General features: G+C 41.1%; 1 protein-coding gene across 1 annotated transcript in view; it reads left to right on the top strand.

The window, feature by feature from the left end:
- Positions 1 to 5,859, top strand: part of LOC308407502 (NACHT, LRR and PYD domains-containing protein 12-like) — a gene marked incomplete at its 5' end in the record, with an annotated part of 294,566 nt that extends 288,707 nt beyond the window's left edge. Inside the window, 2 exons of the mRNA XM_080899167.1 lie at positions 4,604 to 4,777; positions 5,453 to 5,859. Coding sequence (XP_080755293.1) covers positions 4,604 to 4,777; positions 5,453 to 5,462 — 184 coding nt within the window. The 3' untranslated portion in view covers positions 5,463 to 5,859. The remainder of the gene's footprint in view (positions 1 to 4,603; positions 4,778 to 5,452) is intronic.
- Positions 5,860 to 19,439: the final 13,580 nt, after the last annotated feature.

Here is a 19,439-nt window from a genome sequence, read left to right as displayed (position 1 = left end):
TTCTTTACAAATCCTACCATGTGAATTCATGGATTTTTTTTTCCACATTCTGTCTCTCACAGTTGAAGTGTACCTCTGGTGCAAATTACTGACATCTGTCATCATTTTAAGTGGGGGAACTTGCACAATCGGTGGCTGACTAAATACTTTTTTGCCCCACTGTACATTTATAAGAGTAGTCAGTGTACCCTCCAGATACCCCTTAACTAACACAAACCTCCCCTCCTTATCACCGATTTCTTGAATGCACTCGAAATTAAAATTACCACACCCCTTTTTGAACTCTGAGGACAGGAAGAAGAATACTGGTTAAATTTCCATTTCTTTAGTTTTTCATGCTCAAACTTCGGTAGATGAGATTCCTGTAGAAAGGCAACTTCTATTCCTTCTCTTTTTATTTTTGACATAATTTTACTTCTTTTAATATGACTCCCCAAACCATTTACATTAAATGACACTACTTTAGTTACCTTACAAGGCATTGTTATACGACCTTATATGATTTTAATCTCTGCACATAGCCAAAAATCGAAAAGTACACCCCGATGAGAAAAAAAACAACAACAAAAAAAAAAACATTATAGAAAAAAATATTGTACAACAAAAACATACAATCATGTTGACTTCCAAAAACATAAACGCTATATTAGCTGTAATTGGTGAGGGAGAAACTCTTCTGTCCACTTGTGGAAGAGTGCCCTCTTCGGCACACAGGCCGGAAGCCCAGTGGTCTGTAGGGTCCAGCTTACTATGCATATAAATGACCCGGCTTTAATGTACTTTTATATGCCCTCTTTATAGAATTATCTAATTATATAACAAAACATTTTTATCAAAATAAAGTTCATATTCTCAGTTCATCTTAAATCTCTATACTCTTGAGTTTACCTCTAATATGATGCTCCGTCTCATACATGCTGGTTATCCACTGTCATCTTGGTGCCTAAATACCTGGAGACGCTCCTTGAAACCCTGCTTTAGGATCGTGTTTCCGCATTTCTTCTTCGTACTTGTTTGCCAAGTCTGCTGTTTTATTTGATCCAAAAGTGTGTCCCTGTCTTTCACAACGTCTACCGATAATCCTCTCTTCACCATGTCAATAGTCGCTTCATGCGCCGTGTTGTGCGTCGCCATTCCCTCTCTGTAGTACACTCTTAGCTTGGCCGGGAAAGGCGTCTGGAAGCGAATGTTATTCTCTTTAAGCACCTTCTTCGCTACCGCATATTCTTTTCTTCTTCGTTGTATCTCCGGGGCATAATCATTGTCCACATATATCCTAGAATCCTTAAAGTCAAACCCCCTAGCCTGCCAGGCCTTCTTGATAATGTCTTCTTTGATACGATAGCTTGCGAGTTTAACAACAATTGAGCGTGGAGGGGCTCCTTCCGGGGGTTTCTTAGCACCGGCTCGGTGTGCTCTTTCGATTCCCAACGCGGTGGGAGGAGAGAGACACATTGTCTTTTCAAACAAAACCTCTACAAAGTTGACAACGGATGGGAATTTGTCCTCTTCCCCTTCCTTCACGCCATATATTCTAAGATTCTTGCAGCGTGACCGTCCCTCAAAATCCAGTAGCTTAGTTTCGCATCGCAACTGAAGATTTGCTATTTCAATTAGCAGCTCCTCCGAAGCCTGAATTCGAGTCTCCACTACGTCTATGCGTCCCTCTGCTTCATCGAGTCTTATACCAATGCCGTCGACATTCTCCCTTATGGCATTAAACTGTTCGTTTGTGTCTTTTCTGAAAGCACGCAATTCTTTTAGTATCATGTCCATCATAGCTGGGTGATCTTTTGCAGTAGCGTTAGCATCGGATTGCTGGTCTTCTTCCATATTACTGCTAGCTTGCGACGAAGCATCTTCTTCCACTTCACTACGTTCTCTTACATCCTTTTTCTTAAATTTTCTAGGCATCTTTGTTCCAAACATAAAAAACCCCACAGAAATAAATCCAAGCTTTTTAAGTTGCGAGTTAGATAAATTGGGGTAGCAGGTAATAAGGTCGGGAGCAACTATCCTACACAGCCATCACACGACCCGCCAGACCGGAAGTCGGACTTGTCACTCTTATAAGTGAAAAAATACCAAATCTAAAACTTGGTGCCATGGTAAAACTTTCCCCATACTTCAGAAACCAAAACAAAACAAAAACAAAAAATCTGCTAGTTTTACTCATTTAAACTCTGGCTGCAGGACTCTGTTCACCCCTGCTATCATGTTCCCCAGAATAATACTGATTCAGTCGTCTATGTATCACTTCTCAACCCACTCAATAAACCAGACAGGATGATGGTAACGGTATTACCTACTTAAAATTGTGTTTGATCCTAATGAGCTTCATTACATGTGTGTGTGTGTTTATGTTAGTAAGGTTAATACATTTTCTAGTTCTATGTATCCTTTTATGTACCTTCCCCCTTTTTTTCTGAAACAAAACTCTGCTGACTGCAAATTGTGTTCCAGAAACATCTAAATGAAAAACTGTCATAGTCAGGCACAGCTAAACCCCAAATGCTTTCAGGTTACCATAGGCAACCACACTGTGTGTTGTTAACCCCTTCTACAAATGCCCTCTTTTAATGTGTAACACTTTATGTATGATATTGTGTTATCACTGGTGCATATTATGTGCGTGCGTGGTGTCACTTTCCATTGTTCTAACAGTACTCTTGCATACCTCAGTGCTTGTCTTCCGCCCCCTTTTGTGGTGGTTTGGACACTGTGTCAACCCTCCACTTCCAGGCAGTTGTCTGTCTCCCTGGAATCCTTAACCCAATTTGATTCCCCACACTAAAACAGCCGCCTCAGTCCTCTTCTGCTCCTTTCTCTCCCACTTTTCAGTCCAATGGCAGTCAGTTTTCTTCAGCTTTGTCCCGTGTATCTCTTTGTCCCACTGTCTCTTTCATTGCCATCTCGCTCCAAACATGGCAAATGTCAAACTCAGACAGTCTTCTCAAAAGTCCTTGACACACAGTGAAGTTGCAGCTTGCTGGAAACGCATCTCCAATCTAGATGGTGGATCTTCTCTTTCTGATGCCGTTTGCCCACAGCGCTGCTGAACCTCTCTGCTCAGAACTCTGGTATTGTCTCTTGGACTGCTGTCCACTGTTGATGTTCATGCTCATGCTCCTGGAACTACACTCGGTGTCTTCATGGAGAGATTAGCTTCCTTGGAGCTTGCTTGTACAGGATGAGAACGGGAAGCTGCAAAACAATTCAGCCAAAATTCTGGCTGGGTGTTTCTATTTTTTGTTTCTAATGATTTTAACCTATAATTTTCTTCCGACTGTCCATCACAGGGCCAACAGAGAGAGACAGAGAAGCACTCTCTCACATCCACACCTACAGCCAATTTAGAAGCACCAATGAACCTAAGCAGCATTTCATTGGACTGTGGGAGAACATCCAACCTCCACAGAAAGGCCAACAAGCTTCAACCTACAACCTTCTTGCTTTAAGGCACTAGTGCGAACCACTTTTCCCCATTTCAGCCCAAATCCTGCATCTTCCTGTTTCTGACTCCAGGCCAGCTCCACTAACACTTTCTCATCAGACACTGCCACCTAGTGGAGGAAGTCTTAGTTCCATTTGAAGCTTCAGATTACACTTAGTTCCTTTACAAAGAGGTGGAGGTGGTGGGGCCACAGCACCATCATCACTGAGTGCCATAGGACACTTAACCTTTGTTTCCATATGCTGGGAGCTACCAGCCCTTTGCTACAATCACAAAGCTCTTCATTGAAATCAATGATATCAAAGCTGGAATCAAATGAGTCCAAGTCTTCTGCTGATTCAGCATCACATTCATCTTTGCTCCTTGTTCTGCATCCCCACCATGGACTTCATTCCTTTCCAAGCCAGCCTTGAGTGTCCTTTATTCAGCTCATCCTCTGCTTTACTTTTACACCTGATTTTAGCTGCTTTATCTCTCTTTCAACAAGTTTCTGTGCCTCAATCTTTTTCTTCTCTCCCTCATAACAAGACAGCTTCTTCTGCCTGAGAACATGTTGGAGTGATTTACTAATCCAGGGCTGCTTATTGGGGAAAATACTTCCTGTTTTCAAAGTAATCCCAATTTTTCCCAGAAAGAAATGTAAGTAGAAATCGATGATCTAAGTGAGAACATGAGCCTTTAAAAAGTCCCAGTGGGTGCAGTCAAAGCAGTCCCTCAGTCCCAGTATAGAGTCTTTGGTCCAGACTGGAACAGCTGTGTGCCCAGTTTGAGCTCTCTTCAGTCCTGTGACCTGACAGACCCAGAGGGGCCATCACATCACATTTAGAAGCTCCCCTAATGGAGCCACAACACATGTCCAACACTTAGTCTGTCTTGTTGGACCAACTGGAAGAAACGATTCAAGGACTTAGTCACAGAACAGAGATTCAAATCTCCAAAATCCAACTGGCTGCATCAGGACATATAGTCTGAAACTCTGCACAGTTTCCTGTTTGAAGCTGCTTCCTGTTGGCTTCAGCTGTTTGGAGTTTCCATTTTCTAAACTTCTACATTCTGAACCTTCTTCAGCTCTGAACAGATGATGAAACACTGAATGATTTCAAGCTCACACTTTGTCTAATAAACTTACATCTTTCATTCTTTATACAGATTGAGGAGCTGTGGTTTGTCAGAGATCAGCTGTGATTATCTGGCAGCAGCACTGAAGTCCAACCCCTCCCATCTGAGAGAGCTGCACCTGTACGGAAACAACCTGAAGGATCCAGATGTGAAGCAGCTGTCTGATCTTCAGCAGAGTCCAGACTACAGACTGGAGACTCTGAGGTCAGTAGAGTGATGGAGTGAGTGGGTGGTGCTGTCAGCAGTATTGTACTAAACACAGTCAGTATGAAACAAAGATCCAGTGTTTCCTGTAAAGCTGCAGCTTCTCAGTGAAGCTGTGAGAGGAGAATGGTGACAGGCTTCAGGATTGGACACAAACACTTCCTGTTTCTGACCTTTATGGTCACCATAGTAATGGCTGACACGCTCTGATCAAACACTGTCAACAGCCAATCAGCTCTCTGAACAAAGCAGCACGCAGACCAATGACTGCATTCATTTCCAAGTTTAAAGCAGTGAAGAACACAGTCTGTAGGTGAGGAAGAATTTAGTGAGAGCAGATGTTTGGATGGAATTCCTCCAGTTAACAGCTGGAACCGTCCATCTGGATTGTTGGGCTTGTTGTTGGGGTTCCTACAGAGCTCAGAGTGGACACACCAAGGTTCTTCTAATGAATGAAAGTCCAAACTCAAACTAGGAGGGAAAAACATTTTCATCAACTTCAATAAAAATCCAAAGATTAGAAAAAGTGAAGCAACAATGAGTCCTAGTACAGTCCCAGCACTGAAGTCCCTGCTGCTCTTTATACTGGATGTGCTGCATCACTGACTGACAGCTGATGAAGAGTCTCTGGAAACACTCGTTTATCTCCTCTGCTCTTCCTTCTTCTCTCTGCAGGTGGAGGTGATGATGGTAAACAGGACGGTGTGTGTGCTGAGAGAGGAGGAGCTGTGTCCTGATGATCCAGAGAGGTTGAAGCAGCAGCAGCTTGTGTGTAGAGACGCTCTGACTGGGCCATGTTACTGGGAGGTGGAGAGGAGAGCTTCATCCAGCAGTGACTGACAGAGGAATGAGAAGAAGTGCAGATGACTGTCAGTGCTGCAGAGTAAACTGCTCTGAGAACAGCTCCACTGTCAGACACAATGTAGAGTCCAGCATCATCCCTGTGTGTCCCTCTGGATCTGACAGAGGATCATCAGTGTATCTGGACTGCTCTGCTGCTGCTCTGTCCTTCTACAGTCTCTGCACAGTCTCTGTCTGACTCTGGCTTCAGACCCTCCTGGATCAAACTCACCTGGAAAGACTTTCAAACATCACTCAATAGATTTGAATACAGAATATATTTGATATATACTGTAGATGTACTGTAGAGTTGCAGTTTGTCACTTGTAAATACAGTCTGTGAGCAGCTATGAGCTGAAAGATCTTTCTAGAAACACGAAATGTTTTCACTCTTCTGTTGCTTTTTCATATATTTCCACAACATTAATATTGATCCCACCTGTCTCACCTGTTTCATGCTTTTATACATAATAACAGGACACGTGTGATCTGAGCGCTGCTGTGGTTGCTGTGCTGCACGTCTTCATTTAGATAACAGAGACATCTAGTGGTTCAGAGGGAGAACTGCAGGAGGTGGAGCTTTTAGGCGCAGATACAAATATGACAAGTATCAGTGTAAGATACAAAAGGTCACATCAGTTACCAGAGGGAACAGTGATCACACAGCAATGTAAGAATAGAAACATAACAGTGAATCTGGACATGTATACAGATGGAAGCAAACAAACAGGATGTAACACTACATTAAAGCCACAAATGGGAAGAAAACAAAGCCAAAGGAAAATATATTTGATCTCAGGAATCCAAATCAGATGCTTTAGAGCAGGGGTCGGCAACCCTGGGCACGCGTGTCACAGCTGCCACGTGAAGGGTTAACTGATGGCACGACCATAGCTGGACTGGCCATCGGGCATACTGATGGTGATTTATTTTTTTTTTATGATGAGGTTTTTTTTATAACGGTATAAACGATGGAAGGTGGTGGATTGGCCGGATGCTGGTCGATGTGTAAAAATAAGTCTGTTAACCCAGGAGGAGGAGAGACCCAAGGCAGTGACCGGGGTCACCCAGACCCCGGTCCCGTGACAATTTCTCAAAACTAAGTAGGCCTACACACCAGGGTTTGGACATGTGTGGACCCAAACTATACTTAAACTTGACCCTTTTTTGTGTGTCACCAAATACACTTTAATATTTTCTAGACAAGAATGTAGTGGCATCATCTTTAACCTCCTGAGACCCGAACTCCTCCGTGGCATTCATTTTTAATTTCTCTTTGATATTTGGGCTGATTGGGACCTGATGAATGTAAAAACAAAGAATTACCAGATTTTTTTTTTACCAAATTTTTGTTTCTGAGAAAAATGAGAGCCACATATGAGGATATTGGTCTAAAATTTTGATAGCACAGTGGCAGTATAACATCCTCGTAAGTGGATATCAGGCCCTTGTAGAGCAAAATGTAGTATTTTGGTCTAAACAACCCAAAATGTGATGTCCACATATGTGGACACCAGGTCCTAGGAGGTTAAATATCTGCTCACTTTGTCAAAATGAACCTAATCATCTCTGATGAATTCAGTGATGTCTGCCAGCTCACCTTGCAAGTGGTCGAGCTTATACCGCCGACAACGCGGCACACAACTTGTAAACCCCCTGCTGACTATCACCTCTTGAGTTATTTATTTATGTTAGTTTCAACTGTGCCTGCAAAAAGCAAGCATGTGTTACTGATAAAAAGTCCAATAGAAGCAAAGTCTAAACTTGGAAAACAAAAAACAGAAACCTGTCTGATTAAGATCTGATGTTTGGGGGGGTTTCAATAAGCAGTGTGACCCGTGTATATGCATGTTTTAATAAAAGAGATAATGTTGGTGTTTCAGTCATGTATGTGAAACAAGGCTTGTTATGTCTAACAAGACTGTACAGTTAAAGCTAACAGGCTTGTTAGACATAATGAAACACATCGTACAGATTTCTGGATGTTAGACTATAATTTTTATTATGATTATTAATCTTGAGTCTAAAAAGTCAGTCAAGTATATCCAGGATATCTTTCTGTTAACTGGATTCACTGACCCTAACACTGGGACCAGGATAAGCGGTCGCATGAAGCTGGTTATCAGCTGACAATCTTATGATTTAATTAATTTAATTAAGTTATTTAGTTTTTCTAATTTTTCCTCTACATTTCCCCTGAAATGAAGGGATTGTGTTAAACATGCTTTAGTTCCTCACATTTTTCTGCAATCTCTTTGTTCAACCCCCTGAATTAAAGCTGAAAGTCTGCACTTCAAACACATCTGAGTTGTTTCATCCGCACTTAAGCTTAAATTTCAAAACTTACATTCTAACTACTGATTTTATCTACTGTTCTGATTTTATCTGTTTTGATTTTATATACTGTTTTGTTTGTTTGTTTGTTAATTAGTTAGTTTGTTTGCTTGTTTTAATCAATTTAAAATCATGCTTTTTATTTGTTTTTGTTTCTAATGTCTCTGTAAAGCACTTTGAATCACCTTGTTGTTGAATTGTGCTATACAAATAAACTTGCCTTGCCTTGCCTAAAATTGATTTTAGTGTATGTACAGAACCAAAATCAGAAACTAAGTTCTCTCTGTCCAGATATTTATGGACCTAACTGTATAATCTGTACAGCACGTAAAAAAATGCTGTAAATAAAGAAGTCTGTGAAAATGTGGCGCTTCCAGGTCAATTTAAACTGAAGTGATATAATCTTCTCCCCACAGTTTGAGTTTGTATTGTCTCAGCTGCAGACAGACTATGATATTAATATTATTAGTTATTAATATTATTAGTTATAAAGGACACCTTCCTGCCTTTAGTCTTATTCATGATGATTATTAGTCGTCTTCTAATGTCCACAAGTCTGTATGATGTGTTTCATAGTTTCTAACAAGCCTTTTAAACGTAAGTTACTGCATTGCTGAAACACCAACATCTGCTTATTGAACAAAACAAAAACAACCAAAAGACCACACATCTGATTTTATTTTTATTTTAATAGACTTCCAAACATTATACCAGATAGACCACACACATAACTGAATGATTTTTCAAGTAGTGGTATAAGCTGTTCTTTAAAGGTTTTATACCACTCGGATGGTAAACCGTCAAGCCGGGAGATTTACTTGATTTTAATTTATTTATTTATTGCTTTATCTATCTCTGTTTTTGTAATAGGAGAGGTCAGAAGGTCATTTTGATTGTTCCCAATTGAGGGTAAATCCAGTTTCTCAAGAAAAGCTTTTATCTGATCAATGTCGGCGGAGAGAGGTTGACTGTATAATTTTCTATAGTAGTTCCTAAACTGAGTCCCAATCTCTTTAGGGTCATAAATTATTTGATTAGTTTCTATATCCCTTATCTTCTGAATTGTCCCATCTGTTTGCTGTTTTTTTAATTGTTTTACCAATAATTTCTTTGCCCTTGTTCCCACTTCATAGTAGGATTGTTTTAAAAATCTTGTCTTCTTTTCTATTTCTGTAACTAATATTTTATCTATTTTATCCATAATTTCTTTAATTTTTGGACGCAATGAAGGGTCTTGTGTGGTCTTGTGTTGTTGTTCAATTAAAAAAAGATTCTCCTTCTCTTTTTTGTATACCTCCTCTCTGTTTTTTTTTTTTAATCGTGGCAGTCTTAGCAACCAATTTTCCCCTTATAACTGCTTTAAGAGCATCCCATAAAATGACTGGGGTAACCTCTCCATTATTATTTTTCATTTTAATAGGTTATAAAGTCGAGGCAGCACGGTGGCACGGTGGTTAGCACTGTTGTCGCACAGCAAGAAGGTCCTGAGTTCAATTCCACCATCAGGCCGGGGTCTTTCTGTGTGGAGTTTGCATGTTCTCCCCGTGTTTGCGTGGGTTCCCTCCGGGTACTCCGGCTTCCTCCCACCGTCCAAAAACATGCACCTTGTGGGGATAGGTTAATTGAATAATCCAAATTGCCACTAGGTGTGAATGGTTGTCTGTCCCTGTGTGTTGGCCCTGTGACAGACTGGCGACCTGTCCAGGGTATACCCCGCCTCTCGCCCTATGACAGCTGGGATAGGCTCCAGCGCCCCCCGTGACCCTGAAAAGGATAAGCGGAAGCGAATGGATGGATGGATGGATGGATAGGTTATAAAGTCCTTCTTTAGTTCCGCCACGTTAGACTTATTATTTAATATTCCCACATTTAGCTTCCATAACGTATTTTTCTCCTGGACTTTCAAATTAACTATAAGATGAATTGCACAGTGGTCAGATACATCTGCTTGTTGAATTTCACACACTCTATTTAAATCATTATTACTCATGAAAAATAGTAGATTTTAAGCATAACTGTTGTGGGGGGGGGGGGGGGGGGATAGTGTGTATAGTCTTTTTTAGAGGGGTGAAACTCCCTCCATATATCAACTATCCCGTATTCTTTAAATATTCTCTTGACCGTTCTCATAACCTGGTTGGTATGCTTATTCTTATTAGTTGTATCTAAGTTACTGTTCATCACAATATTAACATCACCCCCACATATTAGTATTCCATCCGTTTGTAAAATAATGGTATCGAATAATGTTTTAAAAAATTGTTTTGTACTATTAGGTGGGGCGTACACATTAACTAGTGTAACCATTTCATTTTCCAGTTTTCCTCTCACAATAATAAATCTCCCTTCTTTATCACAAATTTTTTTTAATACATTTAAATTTCACTGAAATTTCTACATCCATGATGATATGAACTGTAAAATGCATTAGCATATCCAAACTTCTTAAGTTTCCACTTTCCAGATTAGACAGATGGGTTTCTTGTAAAAAAAAAAAAAATCTGTGACTTACCTTTCTTTAATTTGGTCATTACCTCCTGATGCTTCATTGGATTATTTAGACCATTAATATTCAACGTCAGTAGTTTAATATTATGATCTATCATTTCTAATGAGTTCAAGCTGCAGTCCAACTCCAAACATAAAAAACAGAAACAAAAAATAACAAATAACAAAAAAAAATAACAATTGTACAGTGACTTCAAAAAAAAGGGGATGTACTTATCCATCCTGTATAGTCCCTGTTGGTGGGAGGAGGGGTTTGTGCCTCACTACAGTGTGGGCCCTCCCTAGCTGTGAGAATAAACCCACAAAAACTAGAATTGTCCAACATTTGGTGGTTACAACAAGACACTTATCGGTTTTACTGACCTATTAAACTTAAGTCGTGAGTCATTATAACTCGTTTGACTCAGTTAGGTATATTAGGCTAATACTCTACAATACAAAAGTAAATCTCCTTTAAAGTAAGAAAATAGTAATAATGTTTAAATTCACCCTACAACGTAGCCTATATCCTTTCATCCATTGCAGTTCTGTAGGTCTGTGTCTCATCTGAATTCCGACAGCCTCTCCCTCACACGTTGAGCTGTGCTATCTAAAGTGGCGGCGGTACGTTTCCATGATAGCGCTGCATTCAATCGCTCCTCTGCAGCCACTACAAAGTTCACTTTTGTCGTCACTTTCACCCTGAATCCACGTCGAGTCAGGTCTCGTGCTGCTGTGCTGTAAATCACCAGACCGGTATCCCAATACACCCGCATCTTTGTATAGGGTGTCTGGTATCGGATCCCCTTTTCCTTCAGAGCTGCTTTAATGGGCCCATATGCCATACGCTTCTCCATAACATCTATTGCGTAATTGTTATCGAAGTAATGTCTTTTGCCGTTAATCTCAATCTTCTGTTGCCATGATTTCCTTAAGACCAATTCTTTAACTTGAAACTCCAGAAAGTTAACAATTACTGATCTCGGGGAAGAGACAGCAGGCAACTTTGGCATCGGTGCTCTATGTGCCCGCTGAATACGGAGCTCAAGTCCCTCTGGCAGGGTCAGGTGGCGTTTAAAGAGCTCGTTAACAAATTCAGTGACAGATCTTCCTTCTTTTCCCAACGGCACCCCGTAAATCCTCATATTAGTTCTTCTTGAGCGGCTCTCAAGATCAATAACCTCATCCCGCATCTGCGAGTTTTCTTTCACAACTGCCAGCAGCGTTTCTTTCATCTCCAAGCAGGCCAACTCCATGTCAGCTATGTGGGTTTGTGCCTCTGCTATATTGTTTTTTTGACTCTGGAGTTCCTGCATAACTTCACCTTTAAACTCCATAAAAGTCTTCTTTCAAAACTTTCTTGACATAGTTTTTAAATTCGTCCAAATCGCGTCTGATTTCTCGTTTAAAATTTTTTAAAACTCTGTACGGAGCATTGTCAGAGCTTGTAACAGAGCATTTTGATCCGTTCTAGCTCCAGCTAGCATGGTTTCTCTGCTGTCGTCTTTTTCCTCGTGTCCAGTGGACTTGGTCACTTCTGGGATTTCATGTGTATCGGTCGGTTTTTTAGTCATCATCTGACTGCTTAGCTTTCTCCTTCCAACCATACTTTGATTGGAACAGTATCAGTGTTATATACGTTGATAGGAGGTAGTTTGTCCAAACCGACTTGAGGAGCTCGTTGTTATACGTCCATCTTGTTGGAGCACCACACCGGAAGTCTGTTGCTCTTTTGAAGTTGAAACATTTATGTGTCAAAATGTTGGACTGTTCCTTTATCAGTGTGTAACAGTGTGTGTATGAGAGCCATGTAATGTCCATGTGTGCATGCTGACTGTGCTGCTCTGACCCCCCTCCTCCTTTCAGGGTGGAGCCTGCTGGAGTCCGATGGTTGAGACCAGGTCTGAGGAAGTGTAAGTGTGTTTTTAATGGGATTCATGAAAACAAAGCAGCACACATTCAACCATCTTCATCATTCTGATGTCAGGAGTCATCATCAAAGGGTCAATCAATGAACAGATGATGGATCAATAACTGCAATCGACACAAACACAGTGAACACAAAGCTCCAACTGTCTGACAACAACAGGAAGGTGACACATGTGGAGGAGGTTCAGTCATATCCTGATCATCCAGACAGATTTGATGTTTGTGAACAGCTGCTGTGTAGAGATGGTCTGACTGGTCGCTGTTACTGGGAGGTCGAGTGGACGAGGAAACATTTTTATATATTTGAGAAGAATCAGAAAGCAGGTTAAATATACGGACTGTGTCTTTGGAAAGAATAATAAGTCCTGGAGTCTGTTCTGCTCTGGAGATGCTGGTTACTCTGTTTGGCACAATAACCAGAAGATATCCATCTCCTCCTCCTCCTCCTCCTCCTCTGTCTCTAACAGAGTAGCAGTGTGTGTGGACTGTCCTGCTGGCACTGGTCCTTCTACAGAGTCTCCTCTGACTCTCTGATCCACCTCCACACCTTCCACACCACATTCACTGAACCTCTTTATCCTGGATTTACAGTCTCATGTGGTTCCTCAGTGTGTCTGTGTGTAGTTTAGTTTAAAGAGTGTCATATTAGTTTCCTCTAACACTCTGATTGTTGAACAGATAGTTCAGTCTGTACACGTCTGTCTCTTTCACTCAGACACACATTTTTAGATTCATGGATTCAATCACTTGATGTTTTAAACTGTTTTTCTGTCAAAGCTTCACAGTGAATATCAGTATGCAATGAGGAACAGAAAAGAAGATCAGACACCAGCGAGGGAGGATAAGAAAGACAGACGCAACAACATTGTCATCCCCTATGTAGCCGGTGTATCAGAGAAACTCAGGAGAGTTTTCTCCAAGCATGACATCCCGGTGCATTTCAGACCCAGCAACACGCTCAGACAAAAACTGGTTCACCCGAAAGACAAAACTTTAAAACACAAACTTAACAACGTGGTGTATGCTGTACAGTGCAGCGAGGAATGTCCAGACCTCTACATCGGAGAGACCAAACAGCCACTTCACAAGCGCATGGCACAACATAGAAGAGCCACCTCCACAGGACAAGCCTCAGCTGTCCATCTGCATCTTAAGGACAAAGGTCACTCTTTTGAGGATGCCAATGTTCACATTTTGGACAGAGAGGACAGATGGTTTGAAAGAGGAGTGAAAGAAGCCGTTTATGACCACTGTGAGCGACTATCTTTGAACAGAGGCGGTGGTTTACAACACCAACTGTCTGCCATCTATAATCCAGTTTTGAGTTCCCTCCCCAGACACCTTAACGCCCACTCACATCCTGGGCCATTTGATCTCAAGAAATCACATGACAAGGTGGGGCCAGGTTTCACAATGAACTCACCCGAAACCCTAGCTGATTGGGACCCACACCCATTTTCACACCTTGGCTCAGGCGATTAGAGGATCATCAGGGGGTCCTTTTGTCCCTCTGTGGGGGGATACTCCCACTGGGTTTATATCTGGGACTCTCCACCATTTGACCTTAGAACTGAAGAAGCTTCTCGGATGAGAGGTGAAACGTCTTCAAGCAACTTAAAGAAGTCCAGACGCTTTTCTTTGCAAGCTCCTTTGACTACGATGACCTGGATGACTGAGAACCTTCACAGACATCAGTATGCAGTGTTTCTCTGAAGCTCAGTTCAGCTGAGATGATGAAGTTCATTTCAATGTTGGAATACTGAACTTATTTGAAACATATTTGAACACAGATATTAAACTGACAGAAACGCTGACGTCAGTAAAGAGGAACTGACTAATGAGTGCTTACTGCCCTCCGATGGTCACAGATGTAAATGCAAGCATGAAGCTATATTTTAAAAAAGATCTCTTCACATATAATTATCATCCTGTTGCTCTGTAACTGTTTGCTAGGCAATTCCACATTTGTGTCTTTTTGTGGAATCAGTGTGTTTGAACAACACAAATTCTGCCTTTTCTAATTTTGAAAGACTGAAAATGATATAAACAAAATAAATCTGATCTGTCCCTCTACAAATCTGGACAAATCTCAGGTTCTGAAGTTCTCAGCGCTTACATTTTGTCCTCTCTACACTTCTGCTGACAACTGACATGTGATGTGTTTGTACAGCTTCCTCTGTCGGTTTTTAACAAACCAACAAATTATCCAACAGAAGAGTATACCTTTGAGACAATGGTGTAGGTCTACTTTCCAAACTGAGAGGATGGATGAGATGATGGTGCAGGTTTCCAGTCTTAATTCAGTCTTGTTCCCACATTGTGGTCACCTGTCACCTCACTTTTGCTGTGGGAATTATGAAATGATAGCTAGACTTTAGCTTGCCTGTAGTGGCATTAAATGATCCTTTAGAAAATAGTTATAAATGTATTAGTTCCCAACTTTGTACATTGCTGAATCATTATTTTTACTGAAAGTCTGTTCAGTTTCCAAACTAAAAACAAAATTGAGTGTGACTCGCCGGCACATTACAGTGAGACTCTCCAGTTTGATCAGCAGAGAAAAAAGACATCTCAAACAAAATATGACGGAATTTCAAAAACCTTAGTGGATCCTGTTGAAATCTCCCAATTCTTTGAATCTTTGGGCTGAAGGAAGGACAATACTCGGTGTATTTATGCTCAATCAACAATCATTTATTTCCATACAATTCAACACTTAAGAGCATAAGGACCATCATGATGGGGAGACATGCCTGAAGAGGGTCACAGCAAGTCTCAAAATGGTGACGGGTTGCTCAGCTTTTTATAGTCTCTAGTGGCCCCCATCTAGTCGTAAAAGCCAAAACATCACATTCTTTCTCTGTTACAGCGCCTAAGTTATGACCTCGACAGTTGTTTCTCTGCTTTCTGTAAGGTGGGGGTGTGGAATGTGGTCTGTCTATCTCCCCTGTCTTAGACACAGAGTCTCCTGCTTACAATCTTCTCTTCATGATTCAACAATTAAGCATGTAACACATTCACAGCAGATCAAGGATACAGAGTGATGCACACTTATCTAATAAACTAATATGTGAATATGTTCTTTTAACTCAAAAGATTTACAACCATAACAGCAGTTACAGATGACTCTCCCATCACTCCCCAATTCTCCCACAGCTTTATTTTGGTGCTCCAGTTTTCCACCCCCTTTTTAATGCCCCCTTATACCTTTCAAACGTACTTAGACTAGAACCTCTGTCTAAGGAGCTTTTAACCTTTATTTTTATTGCTGCAGCTACCAGTGTCTTCCAGTTGGGTGATTCTCAGCTTCTTTCTTCGACCTCCGGGGTTAGACCACCCTTTAGTCATTGCACAGTTCTGGGGATTATTCGGCCCTGAGTTCAAACAAAGATCTGTGTGTTTTGGGATCACCGCCGTGTCCCCCTTTTTGCCAAGAGCCTCTTGAACCTCGTTGGTCTGGTGTTCCTGGTTTTCGCCAACCCCTTCATGGTTATTGCTGTGTTTGTGGGATCCATCTTCTCCAGGAGCCCAAACGCCATGACACTTGACCCCAGTTGCTGTCTCGGCAGTCCCTACATCTGTCTCTGCTGTGAAGGGTCCTCACATCTCCGTGTCCCCGTCTGGTGTCTGTTCCTTTCTCTGCAAGAGACAGAAAACCAAAACACCTCTCTCCCTAGCCTTGATAATCTAATATTGTTATCCATTGTTGTTCTAATGATTCAAATTTGGTTTAAAATATTATGTTCAGGACTCTCTGACCCAGGGACTTATTCTAATCATAATCTATGTGTGTGTAAAAGAAATCAAAAATTTGTGAACCCTTTCTAAGTCTAACACATTATAAGCTTAAGTTTTACCATAGCTAAATTATTAAACACAGAAATAACGTCATAAGATGTTCATAAAACCATTGTTTGATGTTCGGACTCAACTCCCCCTTTTTGACACACTCCCATGTGTCAATTCATTGGAGCGTTGCTCCAGCCTTGTCATCCCAGAGGATCCTCAATCCCGGAAATTTCCCTTCTCCTCATGTAATGAAATCTGTCATCCTTCCATGCCCTGGTAACTGGTCCATCCAGAGCTGTAACATTTTGAAATGTACATACAACAAGCCAAACCACCCCTTGGTCACACCAAGCCTTTTCTGCCTTGAAGATGTCCAACGCCATCTTAGTCTGGACCAGGGTTGTAATAGTTTTGCAATTTTCATTAGTTTTTATTTTTATTTAGCTTCGACTTCAGATTTTCAATTTTATATCAGTTTTAATCAGTTTTTACCAATTGTTTGCTAGTTTAGTTTAGTTTTGATTAGTTTCAGTTATAGTTCTAGTTGTGTCTGCAATAATTAAGTGTGGCAAAATCCCAGTCCCATCATATCCGTCATGCTCTTGTGCTTATCCTTGGGTATTGTGACTATTAACTCTTGCAGCACCGGGTGCTCCTAGTTTTGGTTCAAGTGAATTTATAAACTTTGTGAAGGGAATTGACTCCTCTGCACACTGGAATAAACATAATCAACATGATCCACATTTTACTGCGTGTTATTTCACCATCTTATCGATTCAAATGCTCCATCCTTATGTGGTTTGCGACATTATGTTTATCCACTCTGTCTCTAAATGTTTGAAGAATTTTCAAGTTTGGGGTCAAATTTTAAGAATTTGACCATAAGTGAAAGTTATGGTGTCATCACCCCCTTCGGGGCTTACCTTTCCCAGTTTTGATGACATTCCTCCCTATTCTTTGCAAATACCCCCTGTTGGTGGCGAGAAACTGTTGGTGTGGTCAAGTGGGTGCTATAGAAACAAAAGCTCAGGACAGAACAGTTATCAGTCATGTACTTCATACAAATTTTGCATATGTTTTATTTCATATCGATCCTCTGAGTGTAATCGTACATTTTAATTTGAATTTATCCAAACTAAACACAATATTTTCTTTATTTACTTTGCTCTTGTTCTTTTGCAGTACCACATCCTATCAAATGTCCCTGTCAATTATATTCTACATTTAATAACTTACTATTTCAAGCGAGAACCTAAATCACGTGGACCAATGTTCATTATTGCATATCTCTATTCTGAATGTGGCCAGTCATTCATAGGTATTGTTAAATTTTGGCGATTCTCCTCTATAAAATTTAATTGACTTTTTACAGTGGCCTGCTATGGTTAATAGTAACATATTCCAGTCATGAGTGATATCAAAAGTTTTTCTCCACTGTAGCATTTGGCATTCCCAATAATATAACATTATACCTTAATCAAAACACAGCTAATATAGCACAGTTTTCTTAATGCAAACAACAGTAACTCAGCATTACCAACCCAAGAGTTAAGTCTGCAGTTCCACACTCTCATGTGAAGCCACAGTCTCCTCCTCCAGTCTCTCTTATCCTCCTGCTCCTGAAAAAACAAAACAAAGCGAAGCATCCACCCTTCTCTTGCCGGCTGGGTGAATTGTTTATTGGCATTTACTAATCCTAAAGTGGGTGCAGTCATTGTCTCAGTATCAAGTCAGTCAAAGCTTTTAGTCGTCAGTCCATCACAGTCCATTCACATGCATACCTCCACACACATTCATACCAGATGTTGCTGATAATGGAGTCTCACGCGTAACCTATTCGAGCCTCCATCACCAGCAAGATGACGTCATCATTTTAAAAGGAAAACAATTCTTTGTTCTTTTATTCTGGATTGACCCGCTGCAATCCTTTTTAGACTAAGGACTTCTCATGTGATCAGTGTCCCTTATAAGTGAATTTCTCCCAAGCCAATTACAATCATGGAGAAACACACTTTGCAACTGTTTTTGTAAGAATATTTCATAGCGCTTTAAATTTCAATCTTTCAGGCCTGGTTTAAAGAGCTGATTGTTAAATCATGAACTCACAAAATATCAACATATCACCACCGGTGGATCACACCTCTCAGATGTTTTTTCTCAGTGCACTGTAACAAAAACGAAAACAGACATAACCAACAAAATACTACTAAAATAACACCAACTAGGGCCCGTTGCAGACATGTCCAAGCCTAATACTATCCCTCTCTCGCTTACGAGAAAGAACACAAGCCAAAGCTCACTGATAACATCAAGCTAGCGCTAAGCAAAACCAAAAAATCAACCAGAAATTCACAAGAACGTTTTGCTTCCTGCCGGGACAATATTGTGTGGGAATGAGAACCTCAGGTGCCGTAACACCTTTTTTCCTCCTTGAATTAAATCTCAATCACAGAAAATGCCGTACTCCAACCTAAACTTACACTATTAATTCATCATCTTCACTCTGTGCCACTGTTCCTCATCAGGGCTGTGTGAAGCACAGCAAAGAATTCAGTCAAGGCCTTGAGCCATAAACAGACATCACGCACAGACATTGTTTTCATAACCAAACCGTTTTAGACCTTATTCCTTAAATCTACATAAATGCTCTCTGGGTGACATATAACACATTCTAAGTAATCAATGGTAATCAATGGCTCCTCATAAAAATTATGCATTGGGATGTTTGTGTGCAGCATTTTGCATATCAGCATAAGCAAAGCATTCTTCATTGCATCAGCGTGTGTGTGTGTGTGCATCACTTCTCAGTGGATCAGCATTCCAATGTGTGTGTGTGTGTGTGTGTGTGTGTGTGTGTGTGTGTGTGTGTGTGTGTGTGTGTGTGTGTGTGTGTGTGTGTTCATCACTTTCCTGTTCTGGTGTTCTGGGTAAACCACGGCCTGAAGCGTGCCCTGGGGTCCTGCCCTCCTCCTTTTCAGTCTGTTTGCGACCATTGCTGCTGCTGCTGCTCAAAGTTCAGTCCGCCCTGGTTCTGACCCCAATTGGGGCAGTCCTTTCTCCAGTGTCCATGCTCACCGCAGGTGAAACCTGCATCTTCTCCTGTATTTTTTGTCCATTCTGAGGTGCCTTCTGTCCTCAGTTACTCCTCCTGTCCCGGTCACGCCCTTTTTGCTGCCCGATCCTCCGTGTTGGTCCATCACTGTCCTGCACAGTGTAAATGCAGAGTTATCAAGGTCAGCATTCTTTTGCTCGGCCTTACTTTTCCTTCGGGCTTGGCGGGCGT

This window comes from Rhamphochromis sp. 'chilingali', assembly GCF_963969265.1.
Source record: "Rhamphochromis sp. 'chilingali' genome assembly, chromosome: 1".
Lineage (NCBI taxonomy): Eukaryota > Metazoa > Chordata > Actinopteri > Cichliformes > Cichlidae > Rhamphochromis > Rhamphochromis sp. 'chilingali'.
This window is presented reverse-complemented; position numbering and strand designations above follow the sequence as displayed.